Source organism: Corvus brachyrhynchos, unplaced genomic scaffold, assembly GCF_000691975.1.
Source record: "Corvus brachyrhynchos isolate BGI_N302 unplaced genomic scaffold, ASM69197v1 scaffold1005, whole genome shotgun sequence".
NCBI lineage: Eukaryota > Metazoa > Chordata > Aves > Passeriformes > Corvidae > Corvus > Corvus brachyrhynchos.
Genome location: NW_008238124.1, coordinates 210,679 through 227,841, shown reverse-complemented (window position 1 = coordinate 227,841; position 17,163 = coordinate 210,679). Strand labels below are relative to the sequence as shown.

The 17,163-nt window shown below is 50.3% G+C and overlaps 1 protein-coding gene across 3 annotated transcripts in view; it reads right to left on the bottom strand.

The window, feature by feature from the left end:
• RABL6 (RAB, member RAS oncogene family-like 6) overlaps positions 1-17,163 on the bottom strand; it is a 50,440-nt gene that overhangs the window by 3,987 nt on the left and 29,290 nt on the right. For 2 of the 3 annotated variants that reach the window (XM_017733406.1, XM_017733407.1), the window contains 5 exons: positions 12,218-12,480; positions 9,841-10,006; positions 3,683-3,901; positions 2,730-3,078; positions 521-692 (listed from right to left, as the gene is read on the bottom strand). In XM_017733406.1, the coding sequence (XP_017588895.1) occupies positions 521-692; positions 2,730-3,078; positions 3,683-3,901; positions 9,841-10,006; positions 12,218-12,480 (1,169 nt within the window). Of the gene's footprint in view, positions 1-515; positions 693-2,729; positions 3,079-3,682; positions 3,902-9,840; positions 10,007-12,217; positions 12,481-17,163 lie in introns of all 3 variants that reach the window. The other variant, XM_017733408.1, reaches the window with a different exon arrangement.

Sequence of the window (17,163 nt, the reverse complement as noted above, 5' to 3'; positions counted from 1 at the left end):
ATTATTTGCATGAGTAGGGTTTTTTCCCTCAGGGAATGGGGGGGCAAAAAATAAAGCCTGAGGAATGCTTAGGTTGTGATCAGGATCTCACCCCATCTTTCCCAAAAATAGAAGAGGAAATTGGCAGGGAATGTTAGAGCATTTTGTCCAAGCTGATCCAAATTCTGGAGGGGGTGGACACTGCAATGCAATGCTGAACACCACTTCCCAGGCACACAGGGCTACGCAGGAAGCCTTACACAGCAGCAGCTTGTGAAAGACGTGCTTCTGCTTGCAGCTGGGACAAAAATAACCCACGGCTGGTGCCAGGGACAAGCCAAGCTTTCCTCCTCGTGGGGAAAATCTTAAAAGCTATTCATGCTGTTTTAAACCAGATTACAGACTCATACAGGGCACTGCAGAAGTTAGAGGGTATTTTATTTAGCACAAATTGGTTTGCTGACACCTTGGAAAGACTTTGGAAAAACTAAATGTCTGACAAACAAGAACAGCAAAAGTGGAAATAAGGTGTGAGCTTTACCTTCCTCGCTGCTCTCCTTGGGACCAGCTTCTTCCAAACCCAAGCCAAAGAGATCTGAGTCATTTTTCAGTTTAAAGGAGGGGACTGTTGATTTCACAGGCTGGGGTGGCTTTGCCAGCGAGGTATCATCATCAGATATTTCAGAGAGATCTTCCCGCACTGGGAATTCATCCTAGAGACAAGCAAAGGCAGAAAACACTGACAAATGCTTCAACCAAAATCTCTAACCATTTTGCAAACAAAAATGTCAGATGTCAGCAGGTGGGGAGGAGGGAAGGAAATGGCAGCTGAACTGAGCTGTTATTGCCTGGAAATCAATGTCCTGGATCTTACAAGCTCTAATTTTTGCCTTGGTAAAATGCCTCAGTCGCACTGGTACTGGCAAGGGTGTTCTTCACACTGGGGCTGCTGAAATCAAATTCCCAGCGTAGGCAGACCTTCAACTCTGTTAGCTCAACAGCATCAGCTTCCTCCTGCCCTGGGGAGGCACCTCTATTCTGGGAAAATCCAATCTAACAGACTGAAAACTCCCCTCCAGCCCTGAGCGACAGAAGCTTTCTGCAGTGCAGCTCTGTGGGTCTCAGGTACCAGAGGCAGCAGGGCTGAGGAAGCAGAACAATTCCCTTCATCGAGCCAAAAGGGAATGTGCTTCCAGGGCAAATCTGCCCCTTTGATGTGGGCTAAAACCCAGGATGCTGCAGAGCCTGGAAATTACCCCAAAATACTCTGTCTCTGCATGATGGGAACGGAAATTCAGTTTAATGATCTTCTGATACCTGCCAACTGATCCTCTTCAGAATCTGTTATCCAACCCCTCCTGGTGTCCTTGTGCACTGACGGAACACGGCCCTGCTGCCCTGCTGGTCAGGCAATGCCCCCACCTTGCTAATGGTGATGGCTGTACTGGTTTGCCTGACCAGCACACCCTGCACTGGGAAAGCATTCCCATGCTATGGAGCATTCCCTGTGTCAGGCATTCCCTGGCACTGCTGCTTCCTCACCAATCCCTTCTCATTGGTGCGTGCAAGAGATGGAAACTTGCTCCCAATACTTTTGCTTTCATATTGAATTGTCAAGAAAAGCAGGAAGTGAAGATGCAAAATGAATGGAAAATTACTTAATAAACAGCATGACACATGAGCAAGGTCCAAGAAACTGTGACAACAGCCCTTTCTACAGGATTTCAGAATGATGCAAACACAGGGAAACCCCCTGAACACCAGCTAACCCAGACATCAGGACACCCCTGAACAGCCACTGCCCAATCCAAATCACTGCTAGCAGTTTCCAGAGATTGCTCTGCAAGTTTTGAGTACAGGTCATCGAAAGCAGGGATCTCTCAAGCCAGGCAGCAAGTTCTGACCAGTGCAGAGAAGAGGGGCAGAAGTGTTTTCTCCACCTGTAATACAGGGGAGGTGTGAGCGGACTCCTGGTGTATCTCATGTTTGAGCAGACACCTGCTGAATGTCACAGATCTTACAGCTACCTCTGCTGTCCTGGAAAGTCCTTCCCAAGCAGACCTTTCTTCTTCCCTTTAAGCGTTGTCAAGTAAATTTTGTGATGGCCTTTTTATTGCTGGATTGACTGCAAGGAGCTCACTCTTTCTAGCAGAGACATCCTTCTGCATGTTAAAGTTCAGGTGGAAACCCAGTAGCTTTGTATTTGGTACCTCCCACACTGCTGGACTGGCTGAGAATAAACAGCACAGTAAAACACACAAGCAGAAATCTTGTTCGTGTTTGTAAACACAAACCTGGTGTCAGGGAGGTCTAGGCTGGTCATTAGAAAAAGGTTCTTCCCCCAGAGGGTGCTGGGCACTGCCCAGGCTCCCCAGGGAATGGGCACAGCCCCGAGGCTGCCAGAGCTCCAGGAGCGTTTGGACAGCGCTGCCAGGGATGCCCAGGGTGGGGCTGTTGGGGGGTCTGTGCAGGGCCAGGGGTTGGACTCAATGATTCTTCTGGGTCCCTTCCAGCTCAGGACGCTCTATGGATCTGTGATGCTATGGGGTTCTTGCTGCCATGTGGCTTTCACACTCAGAGCATTTGCTGGGTTTGTGCTCACATCAATCTCTGCAGGTTGCTTAGCACCTGCCTTGCTGCAACTGCTGCTGAGGGGGGGGAAGAGCAGATGAAGGCTCTGCTCAGGGAGATGCCTCAACCCTTCCAGCTCAGCTCGGCACAGCTCACAGCAACATGGGCTTGTTATTTACCATTTTCTTCTTCTGGCTGTCAGAATCCTCACTTTCAAAGTCTGGGTCGTCCATAACAAATGAGAGCATCTGAGTAGCTATTGGTCCCTCTTGATCACTGTCAGAGTCCTCAGGCTTCTCCTCTTTGACCACTTTCTGCTTGGAAGCAAGTCCTTTGCTTTGGGCAGTGGCCTTGGAGGCCTGGGCTGCTGCTGTGGGGGCAGCAGCAGGAGCTGACAGGCTCATGTTGCCCTTGCTGCTGCTGTTTCGTTCAGACCCAGAACGGGGAGGTAAACTGTCAGGAGGTTTCGGGTCAGCTGCTTTGGTCAAAATTGCTTCACTCTGGGGTTTCAGAGAATTTCTGGAAGACCTGAGAAGAAAGAAACAAGTTGTCAGAGTCTGTCCATCCCTATTCTGTGGAGCAAAGCACAATTAACAGCTGAGCCTGAGGGGCTGCATCGTGCATCCTGCTGGGAGAGGCAGTGCCTCCTACAGGGGTGTGGGGTCAAATGCACCACTCAGGCTGAGGACAACCCTCGTGTCCCTAACACTAACCCTAACCCTCACCTCACAGGATGTGGTATGGGGAGAACATGACCCATCTCATCGTTTCCCAGCACAGGATGTGGAGAGTGACTCCACTCCCTTCATGCAAGACGTGACTCCTCTCTCCTTCCCACACCACCACAAACAGCCACTCTGGTGCTCACTTCCAGGCTCTTGTTCAGATTTGAGGAAAAGCAGGCAGATACTCCCATGCAGAACCGTCCCAGTGGCACAGGAGCTCCAAGGCAGGGGCAGGACACACCACACACAGCAGTTACACCCACAGTAACTACAGCCCCAGCTCACAGCTGAAGAACAGGCAGACAGAGACACTGAGACTGCCCAGAGGCCACGCACAGTCAGTGGCAGGACTGAGGAGAGGTCCAGGTTTGCCAGCACAACCCCACACTTCAGTCTGTGCTCTGTACCTTTTTTTTTCCTGCTCTGTGTTTTTGTCTCCATCAGGTATGAGGATGACCTTAGAGTCTTCCACCTCTTCCTCTTCCTCCTCCTCACTGGAGAGGGTGATGTTCTTGCTGGGCACCCGTTCCGCTACCAGCATTGGTCTGCTGGGGATTTTGTCATCCAGATCCAGGTCGTCTTGGAAACCTGCCACCATGGGGTTCCCCCCAGGCACCTCTCCATCGCTGCAAAACAGAGTGATCAGACACAGCACCCCAGGATGTCCTGGAGAGACCTGCCTCCCCCTGCACAGACACTGAGACTGGCCTGGCTGGGACAGGCAGCCTCAGGGCACACATCCTCAGCCTGGGGCAGCTGATGATTAAAGGGCTGGAGCCTCTGTTCTGAAGACAGGCTGAAAATGGGGATAGTTCAGCCTGGAGAAGGCTCTGGGGAGATGTTAGAGCCCCTTCCAGTGCCCAAAGGGGCTCCAGGAGAGCTGGACAGGGACACTGAACAAGGGCCAGGAGGGATAGGATAATGGAATGGCTTTAAGCTGAAGGAGGGCAGGGTTAGATGGGATATTGGGATGAAATTGTTCCCTGTGAGGGTGGGCAGGCCCTGGCACAGGGTGCCAAGAGAAGCTGTGGCTGCCCCTGGATCCCTGGAAGTGTCCAAGGCCAGGCTGGACAGGGCTTGAAGGAACCTGGGATAGTGGGAGGTGTCCCTACCCGTGGCAGGGGTGGACTTGAATGGGCTTTAAGGTCCCTTCCAACACAAACCAGTTGGTGATTCTGTGATTCTGTGCACTGCCAGCCTTCCCCTGCCCCCTGCCCAGCTCAGGCTGGACCTGCTGCCCGCAGGCTGCGGCAGTGGCACGAGCCCCACACCAAAAGGGCCATAGCAGGATGTGCCACAGAGCAGCTGCTGCCCCTCAAGCTGGAAATGAGTGTCTGGAGAAGGTGAGCCTCAGTGGCACAGAGCAGCGTGTGGCCTCAGCTCCTTCAGAACACGGAGCTCCATCCACCACGCAAGGACCAGTCAGTCAAAGCATGGGAAGTGCCTGCCTTCATCCCACATCCTGTAATTAAACCTGATCATACACTGTCACTGCTAGGGGAGTTCACTGGCAGCTATTAGCTTCCTGGGATCATTTCTATTTCTGCAGTGCTCCCCGAAGCAGGCAGATACACAGACACCATAGCCATGCTTTAACATTGCCCAAATTAAATTAACCTAGGGACACACTGCCAGAGCTGTATGTCAGCCTCCCTGGATGCAGCACAGTTCTGCGTCCAGAGGCAGCTTGAGAGAGCTTTGCAGCTGAAATTGAGGATTCTTGTCTGAACGTCCCTAGGACTCAATTTTAACACCTTCTGAAAAATTTGTTTATGCCAGGAATACAGATCTTTTCCCCAGGCTCAGCTGATGAGCCTTTGCACCACCTTTCCTTGGTCTATTTGCTTTATCCACAAGAGATACTTAGCTCCTTCCTGATAACACCACACACAAGTCACTGCCCTTTTAGTGATGCCACCTGGAGTGTACAAGCACAGCCTTCATTTTTACACAGAGACAAAAAAATTATTATAGCTTGGAACAGATTCGATTGTAGAGACAGAAACAAAACCCTAAAACCCTTAAACTGGAAGTAAGTGGTGTTCCCAGTCACTAGCACAGGACAAGCACTGGAAGACAGTGGAGTATGGTGTGCTGGTGAGATGAGAAATACCCTAAACACAGTCAGGACGATGGTAACTGCTCGCTCTGGCTCCTCTGTACGGCTGGGTACTGCTTTACAAGATAGTTCTGAAGAGTTAATACAGCTGCCAACAGACAATGGAGCTGTTTGTGACAATGGGACACCACGCCAATGACACCTGGTGCAGCACAGAGCCATCACAACCAGTGCTTGTCTGGGCTGGAGTGCCAAGACCAGGGCCAGCATCAGCCCTCCCTCTGCTCTCAGCGTGGATCCCTCTGCTCTCAGGACCTGCTCTCAGTGCCCAACCGAGCAGGGCCAGGCTGCTGAAGAGCCCCTTCATCACTAACACTGCTGCTCTCACACCACGCCAGGACGCAGGCACACAGCCCAGCCACACAAAGGAGAGGAAAACTGGTGCCCAACCAGCCCCCAAGGCTGGAGGAATGACAAGTGAGTGATTCCTGTGGTTTTCAAAGCACTGGCAGGGTTTCCTCTTGAAATGCACTGAAAAGAAAATGGAGCTGCATCCTAAAAGTGGCAGGATTTTATTCCGAACTAGACACACTGCCTTTCTTTAACACATCACTGCTCTATTAGGCACAGGGGCTCTTAAGAGATTGCTGCCAATGTCCTTCCACACTCAATCCAGACCTGCAGCCTTTCCAGCTTTCCCAGTCCGAACGGAACACCCACATGTGTACACCCCCTCGCCAAAGTGGGTCACGTCCCTTCGCAGTGAGAACCCTGCCTCCATCTCCAGCCAACACAGATTGCTGAGCGACAGCGGAAGAGCAGAGCAATGGAGTGAATATACATCAGGAAAATCACTGCTGCAGTATAAACAGGCTCTGACAAGGCAAAATTAGGATCAGCTTGTGGTCCTGAGGTTCCAGCTGGAAGGAAAGCAAAGCATGCAAACCCAAGCACATTGCACCACTCCCTCCAGCCCTTGAAGCCCTGCCAAGCTGGCATGAGCACTGAGCCAGCGTGTTTGCAGGTGCAGGTACCCCCCCAAAATGATGCTGCTCACTGTGGTCTGCCCTGAGCTAGTGACCCTACAGCCTGCTGGGGTGTCCTCAGTGAGCCTCTGGTGTGTCACAGATTGGCTGCTGGGGAAGAAACAAATCCTGCTGCAACCTGAGCTCACAACCTCAGACCTGGGTGGGCCATATTCCCACAGCCCTGGGGAGCTCATGGGCTCTCGCCACATCCTTTTTTGGGGCTAAAGAAAGAGAAAAAACCCAAGCTCTAATAAAGCAGGTAAGCTGAGGGAATCCCACGCTGCAGGATGAGCCTGCATGGATGTTCTAGGAGATGTTGGTCTTCTACTGTGAACCTTGGCTTCCCTCCCTCGGGCTAGCGCAGCCGGGCACCACTGAATCCATAACAGATCCATAAAAGCCAAGAACCACTTCAAAGCCCTTCAGATGTAAGGACACAGAAATCTAATTCGTGTTTAAGATAAATGTCTAAGGATGCAGAAAAGAAAGATCAGGAACAGTGTCAGGTGAAGCATAAACTGCCTTTCAGACACCTCCAGCCCCTGCAGGGACCCAGGCCAGCCTGACCCAGCAGGAGCCAAGGGGGAGATGCTTTGGAGCCAGATTAGGTCCTCTGGGGCACTCACATACATGCTGGCTCATGGCATCAGGTTGAAAAGCAGCAAATTAAGTTCTGAAACAGCAAATTGGGAGACTGAAATACCTTCCTAATTAACTGGTAAAGAAACTGATTTGGGGAGTTCTCTACTGCAAGTCAGAGAACCACAACATGCCATTAAACAAAACCCAGGACTCCACTGCAGGCCTGGGGCGTGCCAGGTTGAACAAGGTGCCCCTGCTGCCAAGAAGGCCAATGGTGTCCTGGTCTTCATGAGGCAAAGCACTACCAACAGGTCAGGGAGTTGAGCATGCCTGAGCACTGGCACAGGTTGCCAGAGAGGCTGTGGATTCTCCATCCATGGAGATAATTCAAAAGCCATTTGGAAATGGTTCTAGGAAACCAGCTCTGAGTGGCCCAGGATGAGGGGGAGGTTGAACTGGATGACCCCCGAGCTGCCTTCCAACCCTGTGAATGGATCTCTGCTCCACACATGAAACCTCAGTGCAACGAGGTGTTCTTGGAGCTCCCTGCAGGACTCCTGTTCGCAGTCACCAAGGCAATTCCTCTTGTTTGGGTAGAAGTAATTTCACAAATTCTCAAAACATGGCTCATTCTTCTGCCACATCTTCAATGACACTTCAGTTCTGGAGCTCACCCTTGGCTCCAGCACACTCAGGCATGCTGGTGAGCTGTGTAAGTTCAACACTCAGGTATCTGCTTCAAAATGACCACGAGACCTGAATGCACCTTGCTGGGACATTCTCAGGCCTTGTTCCTCACTCAGGTACAGGGGACAAGCAACTTCCAGGACTCCATTTTTTAAAACCAATAAAATCTCCCCAAGGTTTGAGCGATTTCACAGATCTACTGTGTTCTTTAGGTCAGAGATAAATTTCTGCAGCAGATTTTGTGGCAATTACAACCACCTCCTCACTGAAGCTGATTATAGAGGACAGTGCTCACAGAACTGGAATGCTGTTCCTGGCTACCGTGGGGCTGTAACTGGCATCCTGAAAGAAAAGTTATTGCAGGTGATGGTCAGAACCACATGTGCATCTCTGAATTTCAGCACATCTGGCTTATTCTAGTAGGCCCTTTTTGGCAAGAAACAGAATGGAAAATTGCCAGACCACTGAGAAACTGTGTGATATATAGAAGAAACCAGAGCAAGCCACGGATGCCAGGTTGTAGAGAAATAACGAGCATGTGAATTTGCAGGGATGTGCTGCAAGGTCTTCTCCCAGGGAAACAGAGCTGCTCTGACAGCACTGGCTATCACTGTGAGCAACGGATGAACTCTAAACCAAGGAGCAGAATTCTTGCACCCCTGTGCAACATCTTTGACTTTTATACACTTTAACACCTATTTGCTTCCACTGACATGCTGAAGCACAGAAGCCTTTGTGAAAGATCAGCCTCCTGCCCACAGCAGAACTGCAGCTCCAGAGCTCTGAGGGCACTTCAGGACCCAGCTCCTCAGAAGGTCAGGCTTGGCTCTCCTGACGATTCCTTGTTAAACCCAGAAAAATATCTCAGCTCTGCCACAGCCATGAGCAAGATGCTTTGTAGGCCAGCACGCTGCCAGCAACCACCACTTTCTTCTTCCTTTTTTTTTTTTTGTTTTAATAAAACATCCACGTGTTCTGCCATCACAAGGGATGATGATTCAGGCTGACCTGCATTATACAGGCATTGAGCCTCACACATAGCACTGATTTAAAGTTCCTGTGGTTGAAGTGGAAAATACTGGATCATGACAAAGATGTCAAAAGACGCAGAATCCACCACATTAACAGATGAGCAGTGTCAGCACTTAATTACTCTCCTGGTTAATCCAGTGCTGATGACAAGAGGCAGCAGGCAAGGAATATTCTGAGCAAAGGGATACAGAGCCTGAGAGTATGCTTAGGTCACCTCTTAAGAGACAGTCTGCCTTCAGACAGCTCGTTGCACATCTTCTTGTCTGAGCAGCTCAGTATACACAATCCCCTCTCCCTTTTTTTGGTTAAAAACCATCGAAGCCAGGAAAAAAAAAAACCCACGGAAAAAAAGAGAAAATCCAGCTTATGGCATAAGCACAGCTCTGCCATTTGGAGTAGATAATTATAGAAACACAGACTGGTTTGGGTTGGAAGGGACCTTAAAACTCAGCTTGTTCCAACCCCCTGCACTGAGCAGGGACATTTTCAACTGGAGCAGGTTGCTCAGAGACCCATCCAGCCTGACTGGGAATGTTTCCAGGGATGAGGCATCCACCACTTCTCTGGGCAATCTGTGCCAGGGCCTCACCACCCTCGTTGTAAAAAACTTCTTCCTTATACTTGGCCGTAATCTCCCCTCTTTTAGTTTAAAATCACCATTTCTTGTCCTATTGCAATAGGCCCTGCTAAAACCTCTGTCCTCACCTTCCCTTAAACACTGAAAGGCCGCAGTAAGATCTCCCTGGAGCCTTCTCTTCTCCAGGTGAACACCCCCAGCTCTCCCAGCCTGGCTCCAGAGCAGAGGGGCTCCAGCCCTTGGAGCAGCTCTGTGGCCTCCTCTGGACTCTCTACAGTAGCTCTACATCCTTCTGATGTTAGCCCTCAGGGCTGGAGGCAGCTTGGCAGGTGGGGTCTCACCTGAGTGGGGTGGAGGGGCAGAATCCCCCCTCCTCTGCTGCCCACGCTGTGGGATCAGCCCAGGGCACAGGGAGTTTCAGGGCAGTGGCAGTGTCTGTCACTAAATGGGAGATGGTGAATGCTGACTGACCATACCCCAGCCAGAAAGCCTCTGGGGCAGCTAACTGCTCTGGAATCACTGAATGGTTGCACCACGTTAGCCAGGCTGCACATCCAGGCATGTCCCTGTGCCAGCCTCCCTCCACCCTCCTTTCCTTACCTTTCACTATCCAGCCGGTGTTTGGCCTGTGGTTTCCCTTTGTCTTTCTGCGGCGCTGGGTCTTCCAGAAAGCTGTGGTCCAGGCTGTCCTCAGGAACAAAGTCCTCCACGCTCTGTACCTTGGCAGGGGCTGCAGGGTGGGGGGGAGGAGTGGCAGCAGCAGGATCTGCATTAGCAACAGGAGTTGTAAAACATGGGTCACCACAAACAAGACAGAAATTGGCTTTTTCCAGATCTGTGTTTCCCAGGGTGGCAGCAGCCATGAGCAGGACCTTGGCTCCACAGCGAGGGAAGAGGAAGGTTATGAACAGGATATAAACCAGCCCAGAGTCTGACATGAAGGCACTCACAGATCAGGACAGCTGTGGTTTAGAAGGCACCAGGCTGACCCAGGCTCTTAGACAGACTGAAAACCTCTCTGGCAAGGGCTGGCTCTGCTCTCCAGGGAATGCTGCAACCGACTGTACCACAGGTTTTATTACACCTGTGCTATGTGCACTGCTCCTGGGGGATGTCCCTTCACCATTCTCTTACCTTTTCCAGACTGTTCAGTTCACCCTCTCCTATCCTCTTGCTTTTTTCAGCTGCAACTGTCCAAGGCAGAATTGTTCACACTGTGCTTTTAGATGTCCTGGGCAAACAAAAGCTCAAGAGCTACCTCAAATAGAGACTGACTTTATATAGTTTATTTGTAGAAATACCTTTACCCATCTTCAAGGTATCAGGATGAAAACTCATTAAATTAGCATAACTGAGAATCCTGAAGTGATTAACCTTTCCAGAATTTGCAATACTCAATCTTTTTCCTCTGCTCATGCTGCACTTCACATCTAGAATCTTTCCTTTTGGGTAAAACAAGATTTGTGTCTTTTTTTCCTAGATTTTGCTCTCCTTAGCACAACTTTCAGATCACTTCTGCATACAAACACTACCACTAATGCCACAGAGCAGCATTGGTGTAAGCTAAACTACAGCCAAAGGAATTACTACTCGAAGACTTCAAAAGAAACCTTAAATAGCAGCTCCCAGAAAAACCAAGTATTACTTGGTAACAGTGATTTTTCAGCTGCTTTCCAGTGAACTAGTCCCTGGGCACATTCCAGTGGAGGGGCAGGCCCGTGGCACATTACTGAAACCTTGCAACACTGACACATCAGCTCTTCCAGGCTGCCTTTTGCAACCACCCCTAAGCATTCCGAGATATCAGTGCTGGAAGTCACAAGCCCAAAATAGCTGACAAGCTAAGAAAGAGTTAAAAAAGAGAAGAAAAAGAAAAACCCCAAACCCAATCACTGTAACACTGGTAGTAGACCACTTGTCTTTTTTTTTTCTACAGATCAAAATGACAAAGGTTTTTTTTTATTGACAAGGAATTTCTAACATCTGCTCCTCTTTGCTTTTTGTTTTGTTTTCTCTGGCTAGGAAGAGTCATAAACAAACCAAAATGGGTGCATTGTGTCATATCTGGGAAGAGGCACAGGATGCAGAACACTGTGTGCAGATCTAAAACCAGACCATTTCAACATCTGAAATTGCAACCCATGTTCCCAGCACCTCCTCCTTTCTCTCTGTGGGTGTCTCAGGAGCACTGTGAGCCAGTGTGAGAGGGGAGGTATTTCCAAAGGGTGACTCAAACTATGACATGATTTTTAGGCAGTGCCAGCTCTGCAGCTCCAGTTAGCTCCACAGACAAAGTGAATGTGACAGGCAAATTATGGTCCGGATCAGTAAAATTACATGCAACAAACCCTTGATGCCTCAGCCCTGGCACTCTGTCCGGCAGGGTCCGGACCAAGGGCTGTGCTGCTCCTCCGGGTACCAGTGCTGAGGGCTGAGGGCTCCCACCCCCCAGACCTGCTCGGAAGGAGCAGATTTTCCCAGAGGGATCTGCTGCGGAGCCTGGACCTACGTGACCATTTCTGGCTGAATGACCTTTAAACCCAGCACTCTGCTTCTCTCTGTTACACACAGGAGCCCCTCCGGACTGCCACACGTGTGCAAGGATGGCACTTCAAATACCTTCTCTAGCCATTTGTTTTGCTATTAAAGAGGCATTTTTCTCCTGGTAGGAACCTGACATTTTATTTATTTTATTAGCGTCTCCTGTGTGTTCAGGATCTTCCTCTTAAGCATGCCCCAGCCACTACCCAGCTGGCTGGGCACAGTCCCCATCCAGCACAGAGACAAACCAAAACGCTGATCAGGAGAAAAATAGAGACTGACAGCCCAACTCCCCCTGGACACCCGCTGCACACGCATGGCGCCCGTGGCCTTCACACACCTGTCTGCTCAGTCTCTCGCAGGGAGAAAATGAAATGGAAACAGCGGAAGAAGGCCCACAGGTCACATCCTGCCTGGACAGGGCAGCAGCACCTACCTGGCTGGGGAGGAGCGGGCTCGGCGGCGGGGGATGTCCCGAAGAGCCGCGCGATGATGCCACGCTTGGGCGGGGGGGCTGCGGCCGGGGGGGCGCGGGAGCTGGGTGGGGGTGGGGGCTGGGGGGCGCGGGGGCTGGAGCTGCCTGTGGATGTGGAGCTCGGAGGTACGATGGGTGACTGGGAGCCAGAGGAGGGGCTCTGCCCGTTCGTTGCTAGTGGTGAGGTGTGTCCTTGACTTCGGGCTTCCATCATTTCCAGGAAGCTGTGGGGAAGATAAATTACAAATATAAGGAATGGCGAATCTCAGAATCCCAGACTGGTTTGGGTTGGAAGGGACCTTAAAGCTCATCTCATTCCAACCCCTACCATGGGCAGGGACACCTTGGACTAGACCAGGTTCCTCCAAGTCCAGTCTGGCCTTGGGCACTTCCAGGGATCCAGGGGCAGCCACAGCTTTTCTGGGCACCCTATGCCAGGGCCTCCCTGCCCTCACAGGGAAGAACTTCTTCCCATCCAGCCCTGCACTCTGCCTGTTTAAAACCATTGCCTCGTGTCCTGTCACTACCTGCTCATAAAAAAAGTCCCTCTCCCTCCTTTATACAAGCCCTTTTTATTTGGCTGTGTGCTGACCTGGGAGAGTATGGGTCTGCTTCCAGCTGGGCTTGGGAGGGTATGGATCTGCTTCCAGTGGCACTGTGACTCCCTGGGTCACAATACATCTGGTTTACCCACACGAGCTGATCTCACCCCATCTGCATTGAGGTGTGGAGAATCCCAACCTGCTCTGCACTACTGGATGAAACCTATATTTGCAACACTACTGGGAACTCCCTGAATAGACAGACTATAACAACATGCCAGGGCTTGAAATGAAACCTGAAGTCAGTTGTTGGACATATGTCTCTAAAGCAGTAAGTGCTGTAGGGATGGCACATTTTTAGATTCTGCAGAAGAAATCACAGTGCTCAAGAAAACTGCTATAACCTCTTTATCAGCCAAGAACGGATTTGAGAGGAGAATCCTTGAACATCAAAAGAAAAGAGCTGTCCTGAGGACTCAGAGAAGACTGACTGCCATCACCCTCCTCGCAGCGTGCAGACCCACATGCAGGCTCTCCCCTGCACACACTCCCCCTCTGTGTGGGAGGCCCTGGAGCCAAGCAGTGGGAGCTCTGGAGCAGGTTGTGGTCCTGGCTGGGTTCCCAACTGGAAGAACATTAAAGCCTGGACCACTATAGAGAGTGAAAAGCTCTTTCCTTTTCCAAAAGAAACCCAAGCCTAGCCCAAGCCTCCCTCTGCAGCCCACAGTGTTAGCAGCCTGTTTCACAAGCTCTGTGGAAAGAAACGTGGACAGAGCCAAGTTCTTGCCATGAAATGGTCTGAAAATTAGATCTGCCACATACTGCACAGCTGAGAGATTTAGAGAGGACACCCAAAGTGAAGCATCCTGTATCCAGCACATCCCGATCTCGCCTCTCATTTCATCAAGCTTAATGAATTTGTGCGTAGAGGCTCTGGGTTCAGCTGGTTCTGCAAGATAGACTTGGTTGAGCTCCAGGCAATGAGAATGTCAAAGGAGAGCCTCCTCTCCCACACAGAGCATGACCTTGTCCTTCAGGGACTTGAGCCAGCCAGAACCTTCCCTGGACTGACTGCTGAGCAGAACGCAAACAGCGGGGGCTAAGAGATTCTAAGCCTCCTTGAGATATCATTTCCTATTTTAAGGCAGTAACCTGATATACTTTTAAGGAACAAAATAATATATTTTGTGACCAGCAGCATCTGGAGCCCTGGGGAACAATAGCCCCAGGAAGCTGCTACCTGAAGTGGAAAACCAGCAGTCCTTCCTAAGTAAGTAACTGGCTAAAGTGGAAATCAAGGGCAGCACTAAAAAGCAGAACTAGTGAGGCAATATCAACAGAGAGGAGGACAGGGACAAGATTCAGATAGAACTAGATGATCCCAAGTAACAGAAAGGAAGAAAATCAACAGTACAAACAAAATCGTCATCTACTCAAGGGTGAGGAAAGAAGTGTTCCTGCTCCCAGTTCTCCACATGAGAATGGCTGGAAAAGGCTCGCCTCGCTCATTCCAGAAGCCTGGACTCAGGACTGCAATCCCAACCATGCAGGAGCCTGGCTGTCACATGCTGTCTATTGATATCCAACCTATACCTGCCCTGGCACAGCTCCAGCCATTCCCTGGGTCCTGTCCTTGGTCACAGAGAGCAGAGATTGGTGCTGCCCCTCCACTGTCCCTCGTGAGGAAGCTGCAGACTGTCAAGGCACCTAAATCAATGCCATGCTGCAGTGGCCTCGCTGATGCTTCCATCAGGGTCTGGGACAAAGATTATGTGCCTATTCCACCCAGAGCCCTGGCTACACCACCATGAGCTCCCAGCAGAGCTGAGCTCAGAGCATGCGATGCAGCATCCAGTCCCCATCCTCCCTCTCCTGGGGCAAGCTGTGCGACAACACGTTCCACTGAAAATGATGCATGGATTTGTCATGCACCAGAGAGAAAACATAAAGGAGTTCAAGTCCTGCACTGAGCTCTGTGGACTGCATCAGGTTTGTTTGGAAGGTGCATAATACATCACACATGCTGCAGGAACATAATAGTGTGTGCTCAATACATCTCTGTCACCGCACTCCCTTCCTGAGGAGGGGGGCCACGGCTCAGCATCCTCCAGCAGGGTACAGGCGTCTGTGGGGTGGGAAAGGCAAACCAAGGGGTCCTGCAATTCAGCCTTCGTCCAGCCTGGCTTTATCCCCAAGCCATGTGAATTGCCACAGCCTGAAAAGCTGTTCATGAGCTTTGCCTGCATGGGATGTGCAGCTCCTCGGCTCCACACCACACAGCTGTGTGCTGAATTCTGACATTCCTCTCCTCCCAGCTTTGATCCAGGGCTTCTAGTGAGCCAAAGACAGGACAGCTGAATAGCTTTGCTTCGTGGTACTCACTCCTCCCCCTCCCAAGCCCCTCTCAGGGTTAAAGACTCCTGCCTCCCAACCGTCAGGAGAGATTAATCCCAGCTGATCTACATGCACCCCGTTCCTGTTTATAGCAACAGCGATCCTGGATGGAAGCCTGCAAGCCTGGGCACTGCTGCACCCAGCAGCCAAGGTACTGCTGCCAGCACTACTTGCTCTCCTGACTGTGCTGGGCTCCCTGACTGACTGCAGGAACACCTAAATCACCAACACTGCACGAAACCAGAAAGAACCTCTGAGCCTCAGGTTGCTGAGTCCCCCATTGAAGCAACTGGCTGACTCAGGTAGGATAAGATGATTGTGCACTGAAGATTTGGGAACAAGGAGACACAAAGAATGTATAGAGTCACTTCAGGATACAGAATATGAAGCTCAAAGAGTACTTAAAGGTGGACTCAACAAAGTACAGGAAACTCTTAACAATACCAGAGTATTTGAAGGTTTACTGTACGTGGTTCTACCAAAGCTGCCCATTTTGGAAACAACCTGCTTTGTTCTGGGAAAGTAGCCAGCTCCAGAGGGAGGGAAGGCTGCGACTACCACCTGTTTCTCCTCTAGAAACACATGAATTTTAAGAGCTGGAGGAAAAAAACCACGCTACATAACTGAAGTATAAAGAGTGTCATCCTTCCCTCCAGCACAACTAGACTGGGGTGCAACACACATGCAGGCGTTGTCTGCACCTGTGCTCCTGTACCTTTGTCACCTGTGGTGTGCGAAGGGCACAAGAACAGGAGACAGCAAGTTCTTTAGTAGGAAGATACAAATGATTATTTGGGGACAGCACAACACAGATTCTTGCCCCAGCACAGCACTGCGGACAGCTGTGACACGTGTGCTTCACGTCACCTCCATCATCTCCAACCAGACATGTGGGCCAAGCCTTGTGCTGTGACACTGGGGAAATCAGCGTGGTCTGACATTGGTGCTACATGGGCAGCATAAACCAGCTCTGCTGAGTTTTTATAGTCAGATCTTCTGTGAGGGAGGTGGGTGGAAAACCAGCACACATGAAATGCTGCCAGCAAGCTCGCAGTAATTTCCAGGATGGAGGTGTCTAAGCATCCTCCACACTTTGAAAATACTACATAATGCATGAATGCTTTCTCTGGCTTTACACACACTCCTCAGAGGCACAAGTGTGGCTGTTTTGGGAACACACCGGGCCAAACCTGCCATGTGTCTGTTTTTTCTCAGATTCTATACAATCTGTCCATGCTTCGTTCTATCCAGCAGTCCTTTGGAAAAGGACTCACTCAAAACCTTACCGTGGAATAAGTAGCTTCTTGCCCACACTGGATGTAGCAGACCAGGTCCTACTAAAGCACAAGGTGAACTCACACCTGAGCACCTTTATTCCACTGGGATACAGAGACTGCAAATATACAACGTACATCCAGGTGGGTCATCTGCCTTCACCCACAGGGGCTCCTTATTTGCCTTTCAATCCTTCCATTACAGACCAAGCAACAAGTCCAAAACATCCTCAAACTTCTGAATAATTCACTGGTGGTTGGACCTGCTCACAAGAGGAAACTTTTATGCAATTTTAAAAATGAACATGCTCTGTGGGAACAAAAATTCATCAGGGCCTCAGGTTACTGTTGCTCTGCTCCCAGGGCGAACACAAAACCACAAAAGGACTCGTTAGCCTCACAATTCCTAAAATTGTCAGTGCTCATGTTCATTTAATATTGAAGACAGGAGCAGCCTAAAGCTTTTTGGCTCCTGGTTCTAACATGCTGTGATAAATTGTTCAAGTGTATTTCATGTGGCAAGAAAGGCTTTGGGTTATTTTATTAATTGTGAAAATGAAGATTAACCGGCTGTATGACATCAATTTAACTGGGGTTAGTGAGGGTTAGATTTCCACATGCTTGTTTTGGGCTCATTAAAGGTACTGCCCCGATCCCCCCTAGCCCAGATCCCTGAATGAGGAATCAATGGCCAAGC